We start from the raw sequence: 13,115 nt of genomic DNA, 5'->3' as shown, positions 1-13,115 counted from the left end.
ATGCCAGGGCGACTTTAAAGCGATTTATATAGGAATATTTATTTGTATTGCTCAACATTTTTTAAGCGATTTCTTTTAATAAAAATTTTATGTGAGTTGGATTTTAAATACTTAGTATAAGGATTTGTATTTAGACTTAAAACAATAGTACCTAGAAAGTTATTTACAAATTACTTACCAGTGAGATTGTATATCAGCAACAACATCTGAATTAATTCTCATGTAAACTATGAATTATATTTTTTTTATTAATCCGACCATGACAAAAAAAATCAATTTTAAATCAATTAAAAAGATAGGATGACATTCCTCATCAATCAAATTTTTATATACACTTAAATTATTACAATAAAATGTTATATGTTTAATAAGTAACTAATTGCCTTTATATGTTGAGATAAGGACCTAATTACTAGTTAACTAGAGATCATGCTAGCTAATTAGATTGGGTAGTCGAAATTTAATTATAAAGATTGAACACTAGGATAATGTATTGGAAACGTTTAATCATATTCATGATGCATGAATAATAATAATAACCCAAAGATGTGTACGAATTCTTCATTATTTGGCAGGTAAGCTTTCTACGTGTACAAATGACAACATGCCTTTTTTCCAAGTTATTATAATTATTGATCTTACCAAAATAAATGTTATAAATAGCATCATAATTTCAGATAAAAGAAATATCATCATAATCCTTCAAAATCTGAATCATATGTTGAACTCAAGTACTTATCTAATACACTTTTTTATTATATTATAAAGCACCTCGACATGTTTTGTCATAATTAAGGAAAAACTTAAACCTGGTAAATTTTATCTTAAAATCTAATAGCTTTTTAACTTTTCCTTTATTGGATATATACTTTAATGGCTTGTTCCCATTAATAATGAATGAAGGGTACAAATATATATATTTATATAAAAAAATTTAATAATGTAATTTATAAATTGAATAAATTAACACACACTTTCTCTAGACCTTATAAGTAAGATTAGGGGAGTAAATCAAGAGGAATAAACTGTCAGTCAATACAAATAATTACGCAATGTTTGATTAAAATCACGACTCAATCAAATTAATGGAACTAAATTCAAATTGTCTTTGTTGGGTCGAAGGGCAGTAGAAGGAAGTCCTCTTAATAGTCTTATATGGGGTTTGTGAACATTGAACATTGTGAAAAGATTTGTGAGAATTAAAAGGAAAATGAAAAGTTGATGATGATAGGAATAATGATTGTGATGAAGAGAAGATAGGTACGTATCAGCCGCATGAAATTATTTCTTACAATACGACGCCACAAGAGCACAAAAGTTGTCGTCTGAGGCTCTGAATTGAGTCGGTTTGGATGATATGAATGCATAAGCCTCCAAAACTAAAATAGTGGAATTCATCCTCATTACCTCACTAATCTTGTGCACCGAAAAGCAGTGTTATTTTCGATCAAAATAAAAGAAGAGAAGGATAATGTTATACTCCTCCGGTCCTTAATATAAGATTCATTTAACTAATTTAATTAGATTAAAAAAATTAGGTAAGTTAGTTAATTAAAAGAAATGTGACACATTTTTTTCCTAAAATACCATAATCATCTTTCTTAATACTTCCTCTTTTTCTTCTATTTGATTATGGTTGAGAAAGTATCCATAGGGGTAATTTAGAGAAAATTGATAAATATGATAAATGGATCTTATATTTAAGACCAAAACCAACTCAACAATTGGGTCCCATATTAAAAACCGGAGGAATATATATATATTCAATGCGAGTCATGATTAATGAGAAGGCTCTGGTTAATCTCAATTCCTTAATCCATGGATACTTCTTCAACCTTGGCTGGCTCTAGTTATTAGATCTGACGCATGGTTTGGTCGAGAGAGAGGGAGAGGCAGAGAGATATTTTCCAACAGTCGAGACATATTGCATCACATATTCACATTCCCTTTGAAAGGGGGAAAATCGACACGCTATACAAATGATGATTAATAATCAGTTAAGTTATTTTAATTTGATGTTAATGTTGAAAAAGTGCCATCTTTTTAAATGTTATTTAGGAAATGGGGTCTGGTCTTGATTGTATTGGGCTCAAAGCGAGCTAATTGCCAGTTAGCAATTTTGCTTAAATATATTTTATGTCCCAATATAAAATAATGCAGAACTTGCCTTGACGTTGCCTCCGAGCGTGGCGAAACACGAGCTACAGACCTTAGATATCACTGGGCTCCACGTTTTCATTTTGAATCGGGATTTCTTGTATACTCCACCAAAGAATTGATATAGGTTGATCTTTTTTTTTTTCTGGTGAGTCAAAAATATAAGTTGTTTAAACTAACCTTATAACGAATAAATAAAAAAAATTATACAAATTTGAGAAAATTTCACTTCATCCCCCAAATGTCAAAACTTTTGCAATACCGTAATCCGATGCACTGGGAGTAGAAGATTAGGAAAGGAGCATATTGAAATCGAATTTTTCACATCATGTTTAGAGCCATTACAAACACAAGCGAATTACAAGCTCCTTAACAAATTTAGCAATCATGTTTCTACTCGTTTATTATGGCCTGAATGAGCAATATACTGAACATATGAAGACATATAACACAGCCAAAAACAAATCTGTTGCTGTAATGCCAAAAAAGTAGAACTTTCCAGAGAAAGAAAAATTCCGAGAACTTGCAAGTCTCCCACTGAAAGAACTACTTCTTTCAAAACTAAATACTACTGACCAGAACTGAAATTTAATTTATGATACACTTCCCCGTCATCTTTCAAAAAGGTACTTCGGCAGGCTCTGGCTCTAACGCGCGCAATAAAGGTTCTTGCAACTCAGGGTTGACGGGAAACAGATTACATTGAGCATATTGTGCCATCAACTGATCCGCAAGAACCAAAGCCACCATGGCTTCTACCATTGGTACAGCTGCATTGACAGTCCATTGAACAATACATCAGAAAGTGCCTTTTCTCCAAGCAAGAGTGGTGGTAAACAAAAGGTGAAAATATGCCTTGTTATAAATCCTAATTATCCTTTCTATTATTTTGTCGCCGTAAGAAACTTATTTGCCCTTTCAGATCAACTGATCAAGTGATAACTCACCTTTCAGCGAACCGATCTTAGCAGCTTTAATAAATTACTTTTCTTTTATCAAGAAATTATGAAAAAGAATTAGAAATTTTTTTTTTAAGTGTGGACAGATTTTTTTTTTTTTTTTTTTTTGGGGTGATAGATTAAAGCGTGGATAGATTAATACCACTGGAAGGATGAAAAAAGTAAGAGTTATTTACCTCTTGGGACAACACAAGGATCATGGCGACCACGAGCTATTAGCTCCGTTTCTTTCTTATCTCTGGTCACTGTATGCTGTTTTTTCTGCACAAGGGTCAATAGGTGTCACATTTCCTATCACAAGTTCAGAACATTACTATGATACCAGCTAAAAAATGGGGAAGGAAAAAAGGGTAGAAATGGCTTGTTTTGCTTCCATTTTATTGCCTACAGGCTGTTTCCACTTCATTTATTTACAAATACAATAGAGGTTATAAATGGAATTGGAATATCTAAGGTGAATGTTTAAATAAAAATTTAACATAGAGAGATAATAATTGGTATGATCATTTATGGTACCATAACAAGTGAGATAAAATAATACCAATGCATCGCTCAGAACAGATCTTCAATCCCAGGGGAAAAGAGGGGACAGCAGTATTGAATAAATCATTTTTTCACCTCGTTGAATAAATCAATTATGACAAATGAATTGATAAAGAACATTAAAAACTCCTAATGTGCCACTTCCAAGCAAGTCAAAAGCACGGTTTCACACTTTCACAAAGGCATATTTACCACATATACAGTAATTTGAAAGATATCAATCAGACGATCGTGTGCCTGTGTAGTGAACTACAGACAGTGCTTGGATGCACGGCTATGCTAGTCAAAAGCACGCCTTAATACTTTTTCCATTTAAAGCATGAAAAAGAAAAACACTCATTGTACCACATTGAGTTTCTCTGTATGGTAAAAACAACTTAAAGCGCTTCAAGGCATTGTGCTTTTGATGTCCACTATTATACTTTGCCGACATTTTTGTTTTGTGAATTTTCTGTCAGTTTCTTGGACCTTTTACTGTACAAGTAATGTTAATCAAATCCAAATTGTTCAATAAAACATTGAGAAAAAAGCAACGGCATCATCTGCTTATTCTCAGCGGCATTTTACGATATTTTGATAAGACCCAACCTCCTATTGTCACTAGGACAAACGGAGAGGGACATAGGGACTATTGATAAGACCCAACCTACCACCGCCACTAGGACATACAGTGAGGGACAGAGGGAGAGGCAAAAAGGCAGAAAATGGGGATCTATAGGTCCAAAGGAAAACATAGGGGTTAGGCGTCAGAAAAAGCAGAAATCGGGCGGCAAAAAGATGAGGGCTTCATGATGAATGGATGAATGTCAGCAGGATGCATAAAAAAGAAGAGCGGGGAAGAACTTTGAAAGTGTGGCTTGGGCCTCCAGGTGGAAAGTGCCAACCTCTCAAAAGTTTGGCAAACCTGTTTTGTTTTTAGACAGTTCGCAGTGTCTGTGTGTGTGACTTGTATGTCTTGTTCATTGTTATTTGTTAGTGTAGTAATCTGAAGTTACTGCGTAGTATATAGCTATGAGGTTTAAAATTATCCACTGTAATGCTTAAATTATCAACCATAGATGTATGGTATCAAAGAGGAGCTATCAAGCTACATTCTTGCTAGACACTGACCCTTTTCAACCAACTCTCCCTTCTAATAGCCTTATGCACATTTATGTTCACAGGCATGAATTCGTCCCCCAATGTGAGTGAGGTGAGATTCACAAGTACAGGAAAAAATAAATATTTGGCTTACTCCAATGGTAGAAGTTGGCTTGAAAGCTATTCTCATGTTTATGATCTCGCCATTGGAAATTCCACCCTAATTGTCAACACAGATAATAGGTTAGCACACCATATATTATTAGACCATCATACTGCACACAAAGAAACAACACACGAGAAATTATAGAACATAAGAAATACCTGAATCCCGCCAGAGCGGTTGGTTCTTGTTCTCATCTTTCCATGCTGATCTACATAAAACTCATCATTGTGTTCGCTGCCAGTCAAAAAAGTACCTGAAATAGTTTCATTAAGCCATCAGAAGACCTATGATACAAGGACAGAAAGAAATTACTAAACTAGAGTCTATTCATTCAGATAAGTCTGTAAACTTAAAAGGACAAAGGCGATGAGAGAGATATATAGGAAAGCTGTGCAACCTGCAAACCCACTGCCAAACTGGAAGCCCTTTGTAGCCGGCAATGACATAACAGCTTTAGCCAGCTCAGCTTCAAGTTTGTCAAATACAGGTGAACCGAGACCCTGATAAATAGCAATGTCAGCTCTTCTCCATGTGGAAATACAAGATAAATTTAATGATATGACACAACATGTGGAAGAAAGGCTTCAGGTTGAAAGGATAGTTCTTATAAGGTGTCCGGCACGCAAGAAAACATACATTAAGGCAATTTTTATTTTAAGGCTCTAAAGTCTAAACACACTGTCCATTTGCTGGCCCAAAAAAAAAAAAAAACCACACTGTCCATTTCTTTTATTACGTTTCAAATAGCAAACGCGTCAAGGACATTCCTGAATCATGCAAGTTAACAGAATACCAAATATTAGGGCCAGAAGACGTCAAATGACTTGGGAATCATAACTTCTTTTCTATTAGGGGTAATAAAACATGCCGCATATGTAAGGAAAGTTCTTAAGTTCCGCTGGATGGCTAAGGGCATAGAAAGTCCAGGTCCAATTTAGGCCCAAAGTTCACTTTATTCCAAGTCTTTTGGAAGTTTTTTTGTCACATGCCTGTAACTTATGAGTTTCTAAATCAATGGGTCAATTATTTTCCATTTGCGCTATAATTATATTTGTATTTAAGATATTTGTACTTTTTATCATTTAAAAGTTTAAATATGCTTGAAATCCTACCCATTAGCTTGCACTGACAGTTCCCTTGAGGTTTTGATAGAAAAGATGAAGAGAGACTTACACGTGGACAATTCCTCACGATGCATGTTACAACTCCACCAACAGAATCACCTTTCACCCGGACAGCATCAACGGCAGCTATCATCTTCTCAGCATATTCTGGGTCTGGGCATCGGACAATGTTACTTTCTATCTGGAACAATCTCCAATAAATGGCAAACAATTTCACAGTTAAAAAAAATACAAATAGCTAATAAGATATCTATATAATTTCATTACGGTGATGATCAGTCAATTTTCTCCCAGAAAAAAGAAATTTGTTGATTTCAGCGTGCAAATGCAAATACCGGAATTAGGTGCTTGAAAGCCAAATTAAATCACAATGACAATTTGAAATTTCTACTAAGCCAACTATGAAGGGGCGGCAGCCAACATGCTTTGAAATATATTGATGCTAGATAGGCACAGATTGCAAAATACATTCCAGCAAAGAGTGCATGTTGGAAAGCTCCTTTTTAAATTAATAAAGTAGGTGAGAGTGGACTTCTTCACAGGTTTGGTAAATGGTAAATCACTAACATAGAAATCCACAATTTTTTGGGCAGAAGAGGTTGGGGGGGTGTACATGTTTTAAAACAAAAACTACTCCATATAGTACAATGAGAAATCACTATTGAGGACATTACATGTATATTAAGTTTGATACCTGTTCAAGTGTCAGAGTGTCATGATCAATTAGGTCGTCAGGGAGAACAACATTGTGAACTTGAGAGACATAGGCAAGTACCTGAGTCATAAAATACCCTTTAGCCAAGGATATTGCTTGAGAAGTTGCCAATTAGAAAGAAGAAAAGCACATAAATCTAGGAGTGATAGGCTTGCTCTGATTGAATAGCATCAGCTATAGGCACATGTTAAAATTAAATTAACAAAGCCCAAATATTACAAGAGACATAGCAAAATTAAGGCTCAAACAAATTTTGATGTAATCTTTAGAAACTTATATTTTCAACGAGTGGAAGTGCATAAAGGAAGTACGAAACAACAAAAGAGGATGAAAATATTAATATAACGAAAAATAACACTTCCTTGTAACCAGCAATAAAAGAAGTTTCAGAACAAGGAAAATTAGTAGCATAGTCATAAACATCAATTCCTAATCACTCACAACAGATGCATGCGCCATTATGAGAGGAAACCATACTTCAGTGTTATTACACGCGATCAAAGGCATGCACATAATGAATAAAAGATCTGTTAATGTATTTGGTTGGGGGAGAGAAAGAGAAGAAGATCAGAGAACAGATGGAGATGAGAGAAGAGAGAGAGGCACAGTCAATCAATCCAAATAGTGCGACTTCATGATGGAAATCAGAAGGTACAATACGCTTCTCATTTATAGATGCCCCCTTCTAAGAGATACCAACAGATATAAATGAATCCTATCAACTTAAATCTTAACTAACAGTAGCAGCAACTAATTCCTTTCTTACTTGTTATTACATAACAACACAGGTCTAAGAGTCGTGCATGGCATGCCAAAAGCCCCCAAAAAAAAAAAAATTGCCTCAATGGAGGCCTAAGGGATCTTTCCAAGCTCCATGGTTGAACCTCTTAAGGCTTGTATCTTACGTATCAGTCATAGAATAAGATAGTCCTAGATCATTCGTGGGGTTTGCAATGAATGTTCCTAAAGGAATTACAAGAGTCATTATTTTTGTCCTAAATTCATTAAGTAGAATGCCCGACTCCATTTACTGTCTTCTGAATTACAAAAGAAAAATAAAACAATTTGCATGTGCAGCTAACTTAGCAGATTAAAAAAAAAAAAAAAAGGAAAATTGAAAAGCACGCACATGCCTGAATATATCTATCCAATGCAGTCATAACAACAACGATAATGATAATGAGAAACAGCTTAACATTAGAACCTCACTCAATTACATGCTCAAGTAACGCACCTCAGTTCCAGAAAACTCCTTAAGGATTTTCTTAGCAACAGCACCAGAAGCAACTCTTCCTATAGTTTCCCTTGCCGAAGATCTACCACCTCCCTTAAATGCAAACAGTTCATAAACATGAGCTTAATGAAAATTTCATGGAATAAAGCATCTCATTCATCAGTAATTCACATAGAATGCCACTGCTGCTGTGACATCACATTGCAAAACTTAGTACCTGCACTGATCTGACACCGTACTTCATATCATAGGTTGCATCTGCATGTGACGGTCTATAAGCCAATGACATCTCACTATAATCCTGACAATGACACGATACAATGGGGAAAAACTTTAAGCAAGGAAAAATACATTGAATATTACTCTCTGTGAACGTGTGAGTGATAATCAGAGAACACGATTGCTGCTGTTACAAGTAAAAGTAATTTATGAGGATTACAAAAACTGTTCTACATGTTAGTCCACATAAGTTCCCAGCCATCCAAAGTTTCTTCTCTAAATTGAAACGCCATTATAAAAGGCCATTCACAGTGCATATTTTGAACATTACCTTAAATTACAAATAGAAAAAGAGGAGAAAAAACAAGCCCATAGCCTTTTCCTTTCTTTAATAAATACTTCTCACACAAATATAAAATTAGCTTTAGCATTAGATACTCACATGTCCTCTTTGGTCAGTGTTGGGAACAAATACATGAATTGGCGTTCCAGTAGTAACTCCTGCAATGCACACATTATGTTTCAGATAATTTACATGTATCATAAAACTTCTAAGTTGATAATGATTGGAAGGAAGATTGACCTTCAGAAACTCCTGAAAATATTTTACACGTATCAGTCTCTTTTCTGGGAGTAGTAATTCGGCTCTGACCTGGCCTCCTATAAACATAAACTTTGAGAATTTATTAAAGAAATTTTGACTCAGAAGAATCATAACCAATGACTACTCATTACTGCTAAATTCCCTCTACAGGAGAAATGTTAGTCAAAAACTTCCATTGGCAAGTACCTCCTGTCAAGATCCTCTTGCATGTCCGCTTCGGATAGCGGTAAACGAGGAGGGCATCCATCAATTACGCAACCAACACCTCCTCCATGAGATTCTCCGTATGTTGTCACACGAAAATAATTTCCATAGGTACTACCTGCTGCCCGTATCTCTGTAATTAATCAGGGAATCAGTACAAAATATTGCTGGCATGAGTGCAAAATATTTTATATGATTCATCGACTTTCCCATTCAAGAATTCCACAAGTTCTGAAACTCTCATTTTGCTTGAATATGGTAGAAATTACGGCAGGCGGTATTCCTAGTAAAATATGTAAATCCTTCAATGAATTTGCATGCTAATATGATCATACGTGAAACTCCAATTCACATAAACATATATACGCAATTTTTTAAAAAGATTTTATGTAAAGTCTATAAAGCAATCGCATACTAAAAGAATATCACTAATGAGTAATGAGACAAATAAACCCAAACTATCCTCACTTCAACTACTTCCACTTTCAAAAAGTAAAGTACTGCGCCCTGAATAAACAGATTTACAAAATAAAATCGAAATTCAAGATGCCGAAGACAGGAAGACAGAGAGAGCTCACGCAGTCTCTTGGGAGCTCCGGGACGAACAGAGATTTGAACGACGGCGGAGGAAAGCTGACGGCCATCCGAATTGAAGGAAGAAAAAGTACCGGATAAGAATGACTTGGAAGAGATGGAGGAAGCCATTAGATCGCAGTGGACCGAGGAACAGGAAGGAGGAGGAGTAGAGAGAAAAGAAGGTTGTTGAGAGGTTGAAGGGCAAAATGTGTAATTATAGAAAAATCAGTCCTCACCTACCATCTCTGTTTTGCTCTGGTGTCTCCACCTCTTTCATCCCGAAACTTTATTCTTACCGAATTTTTCATTTCCAAAAATTAAAATTAAAATTACAATTACAAGTTTAATTTAGGGAAAAAGACAGGAAAATGCACCTCCAACTCCAAAAGCCCAGAAACGTCCGCTCAATTCCACAAATCCCATTTTGGTACCATGAGACCAAATTGGGATTATTATGTGAAAGGAAAAGACCACATTGCCCTTTATTTTAAATATTATTTTTAAAATATCACAGCCCCTAATGGCCGGCCGGTCACCGGACCTCCGGCAGCGGCGGTCACCGAAGCTCCGGCGACCAGCCGACAATTGGTCACCGGAGCTCCGGCGGTCGGATTTTTTTTTTTTGAAAATTTTTACAACTTCAATATAACGGTTAACAACTTTTGTAATGCTATTCACAACTTCAGTATAGCAATTAACAACAGCTTTTCTGGAAAATTCAACAAACTCCGGCGACCTGAAACAATTATTTTGAAAATTTTTACAACTCCAATATAACCGTTAACAACTTTTGTAATGCCATTCACAACTTCAGTATAACAATTAACAACAGCTTTTCTGGGAAATTTAACAAACTCCGGCGACTGGAAACAATTATTTTGAAAATTTTTACAACTCCAATATAACCGTTAACAACTTTTGTAATGCCATTCACAACTTCAATATAGCAATTAACAACAGCTTTTCTGGGAAATTCAACAAACTCCGGCGACCGGATACAATTTTTTTGAAAATTTTTACAACTTCAATATAACCGTTAACAACTTTTGTAATGCCATTCACAACTTCAATATAGCAATTAACAACAGCTTTTCTGGGAAATTCAACAAACTCCGACGACCGGAAACAATTTTTTTGAAAATTTTTACAACTTCAGTATAGCGGTTAACAACTTTTGTAATCCTATTAACAACTTCAGTATAGCGGTTAATAACTTCAGTATAGCGGTTGAAAAAACTTGTTGTTAACCGCTATATTGAAGTTGTTAATAGGGTTACAAAAGTTGTTAACCGCTATACTGAAGTTGTAAAAAATTTCAAAAAAATTGTTTCCGGTCGCCGGAGTTTGTTGAATTTCCCATAAAGTTGTTGTTAATTACTATATTGAAGTTGTGAATGGCATTACAAAAGTTGTTAACGGTTATATTGGAGTTGTAAAAATTTTCAACTTCAGTATAACGTTCACAATTACGTTTTTTTGAAAATTTTTACAACTCTAATATAACGGTTAACAACTTTGATATAGCAGTTAACAACAAGTTTTTAAATTCAAAAAGTGACATTTTTATAACTTCAGTAATGCCTTTAACAAACTCAAAAACCTGTTGTTAACCGTTATACTGAAGTTGTTAATAGGGTTACAAAAGTTGTTAACCGTTATACTGAAGTTGTAAAAATTTTCAAAAAAATTGTTTCTGGTCGCCGGAGTTTGTTGAATTTCCCAGAAAAGCTGTTGTTAATTGTTATATTGAAGTTGTGAATGGCATTACAAAAGTTGTTAACGGTTATATTGGAGTTGTAAAAATTTTCAACTTCAGTATAACGTTCACAATTACGTTTTTTTGAAAATTTTTACAACTCTAATATAACGGTTAACAACTTTGATATAGCAGTTAACAACAAGTTTTTAAATTCAAAAAGTGACATTTTTATAACTTCAGTAATGCCTTTAACAAACTCAAAAACCTGTTGTTAACCGTTATACTGAAGTTGTTAATAGGGTTACAAAAGTTGTTAACCGTTATACTGAAGTTGTAAAAATTTTCAAAAAAATTGTTTCTGGTCGCCGGAGTTTGTTGAATTTCCCAGAAAAGCTGTTGTTAATTGTTATATTGAAGTTGTGAATGGCATTACAAAAGTTGTTAACGGTTATATTGAAGTTGTAAAAATTTTCAAAATAATTGTTTCCGGTCACCGGAGTTTGTTGAATTTTCCAGAAAAGCTGTTGTTAATTGCTATACTGAAGTTGTGAATAGCATTACAAAAGTTGTTAACCGTTATATTGAAGTTGTAAAAATTTTCAAAAAAAAAAAATCCGACCGCCGGAGCTCCGGTGACCAATTGTCGGCTGGTCGCCGGAGTTCCGGTGACCGCCGCTGCCGGAGGTCCGGTGACCGGCCGACCAGTAGGGGCTGTAATATTTTAAAAATAATATTTAAAATGAAGGGCAATGTGGTCTTTTCCTTTTACATAATAATCCCAATTTGGTCTCATGGTACCAAAATGGGATTTGTGGAATTGGGCGGACGTTTCTGGGCTTTTGGAGTTGGAGGTGCATTTTTCTGTCTTTTTCCCTTTAATTTATAAAACTTTTCTGTTAATTTTTCTTAAATTGCTAAAAATTAAATTAAGCTACTTTCTTCTTTTTTGTATTCCCTAACTTAAAAATTAGTTCTTTTTTGAAAAATTATTTTTATTTGTCATTTTACTCCATTCAACAAATCATTAACTCATTCTTTTTGAAAAAAAACAAGTATGTTGATGGCATAATAATTCATATACATATTATTTATATAATACATAATTGCTGGTCAAATGTGTGTGGTTCTGCTTGGTTAAAGTGTGGGTGGGTAGGTGAGGAGCTTCTATAACCTAGCATGCCATTTGGTTTGGTGCCCCTAATTGGTTTTTGGGCATTTGGTACGCATGAATATGGTGGATGGCTAAAGTATTTTAAATTCTAAGTAAGCAATATTTTGTTTATATTAGAAGGGCTCAACGAAAACCTTCACTTTTCACTCGTGTAATTTTTACAGAATCAGGGTTAGTTTACTCTGTTTTTGTGCCCGTTACTGATATATGTTAATGTAGTTGTCATTATTTCTGGGAATCACTCCCCTGAAATAGTTCACACCGGAGCTTTCTTTGAGCAAAACCTTCATGATCGATCATTTGCAGGCTGCTTTGTTTTCCATCTCAATCTGACTTCAAACTCAAGGCCTTTATTCCCTCTCTCTCTCTCTCTCTCTCTCTCTCTCTCTCTCTCTCTCTCTCTCTCTCTCTCTCTCTCTCGGAAAGACAAGAACAGAGCTTGAAGAGTAAAACTGCTAAAACGAACAATCTAAGAGAAAACAAAACAGTTCGCCCTAGCAGCAAAACCTCCCTGATGGGTAGTCAGGTCCTGGTCATATCATGATCATTCCTTGCGAGAGAATCAGCTCATATCAATGGGTTTCTGTACGAATGAACGATCTCCAGATCCCAGCTAGAAAAGAGGAGCGACCTCACTTCATCTGCTATAGTTTTCAGAGTATGA

General features: G+C 35.0%; 1 protein-coding gene across 1 annotated transcript; it reads right to left on the bottom strand.

The window, feature by feature from the left end:
* Positions 1 to 2,442: 2,442 nt before the first annotated feature.
* LOC114752365 (chorismate synthase, chloroplastic-like) lies at positions 2,443 to 9,807 on the bottom strand. Its single transcript, XM_028941109.1, has 13 exons — positions 9,584 to 9,807; positions 8,988 to 9,138; positions 8,781 to 8,857; positions 8,640 to 8,698; positions 8,196 to 8,279; positions 7,979 to 8,071; positions 6,724 to 6,804; positions 6,079 to 6,210; positions 5,303 to 5,405; positions 5,064 to 5,158; positions 4,894 to 4,959; positions 3,293 to 3,377; positions 2,443 to 2,927 (listed from the first exon to the last, which is right to left on the bottom strand). The coding sequence occupies exons 1-13, from the start codon at positions 9,708 to 9,710 to the stop codon at positions 2,776 to 2,778; spliced, it is 1,305 nt and encodes a 434-aa protein (XP_028796942.1). The 5' UTR covers positions 9,711 to 9,807; the 3' UTR covers positions 2,443 to 2,775.
* Between the last annotated feature and the right edge of the window lie 3,308 nt (positions 9,808 to 13,115).

The sequence above is a fragment of the Neltuma alba genome, unplaced genomic scaffold, assembly GCF_004799145.2.
Source record: "Neltuma alba isolate B1F8T4 unplaced genomic scaffold, ASM479914v2 tig00007351_pilon, whole genome shotgun sequence".
In the NCBI taxonomy this organism is placed as follows: Eukaryota; Viridiplantae; Streptophyta; class Magnoliopsida; order Fabales; family Fabaceae; genus Neltuma; species Neltuma alba.
Note: the sequence above shows the minus strand (reverse complement) of the source record. Positions and strands in the feature narration are given on the sequence as shown.

What these genes read in the sequence shown, in the direction of transcription:
- LOC114752365 (XM_028941109.1), bottom strand. Translation starts at nt 9,710, where the DNA reads ATGGCTTCCTCCATCTCTTCCAAGTCATTCTTATCCGGTACTTTTTCT. An exon ending in CAAGAGGATCTTGACAGGAG is followed by an intron (nt 8,858 to 8,987) that starts GTACTTGCCAAT and finishes TTATGTTTATAG; the next exon opens with GAGGCCAGGTCAGAGCCGAA. An exon ending in ACGGTGTCAGATCAGTGCAG is followed by an intron (nt 8,072 to 8,195) that starts GTACTAAGTTTT and finishes TTTGCATTTAAG; the next exon opens with GGAGGTGGTAGATCTTCGGC.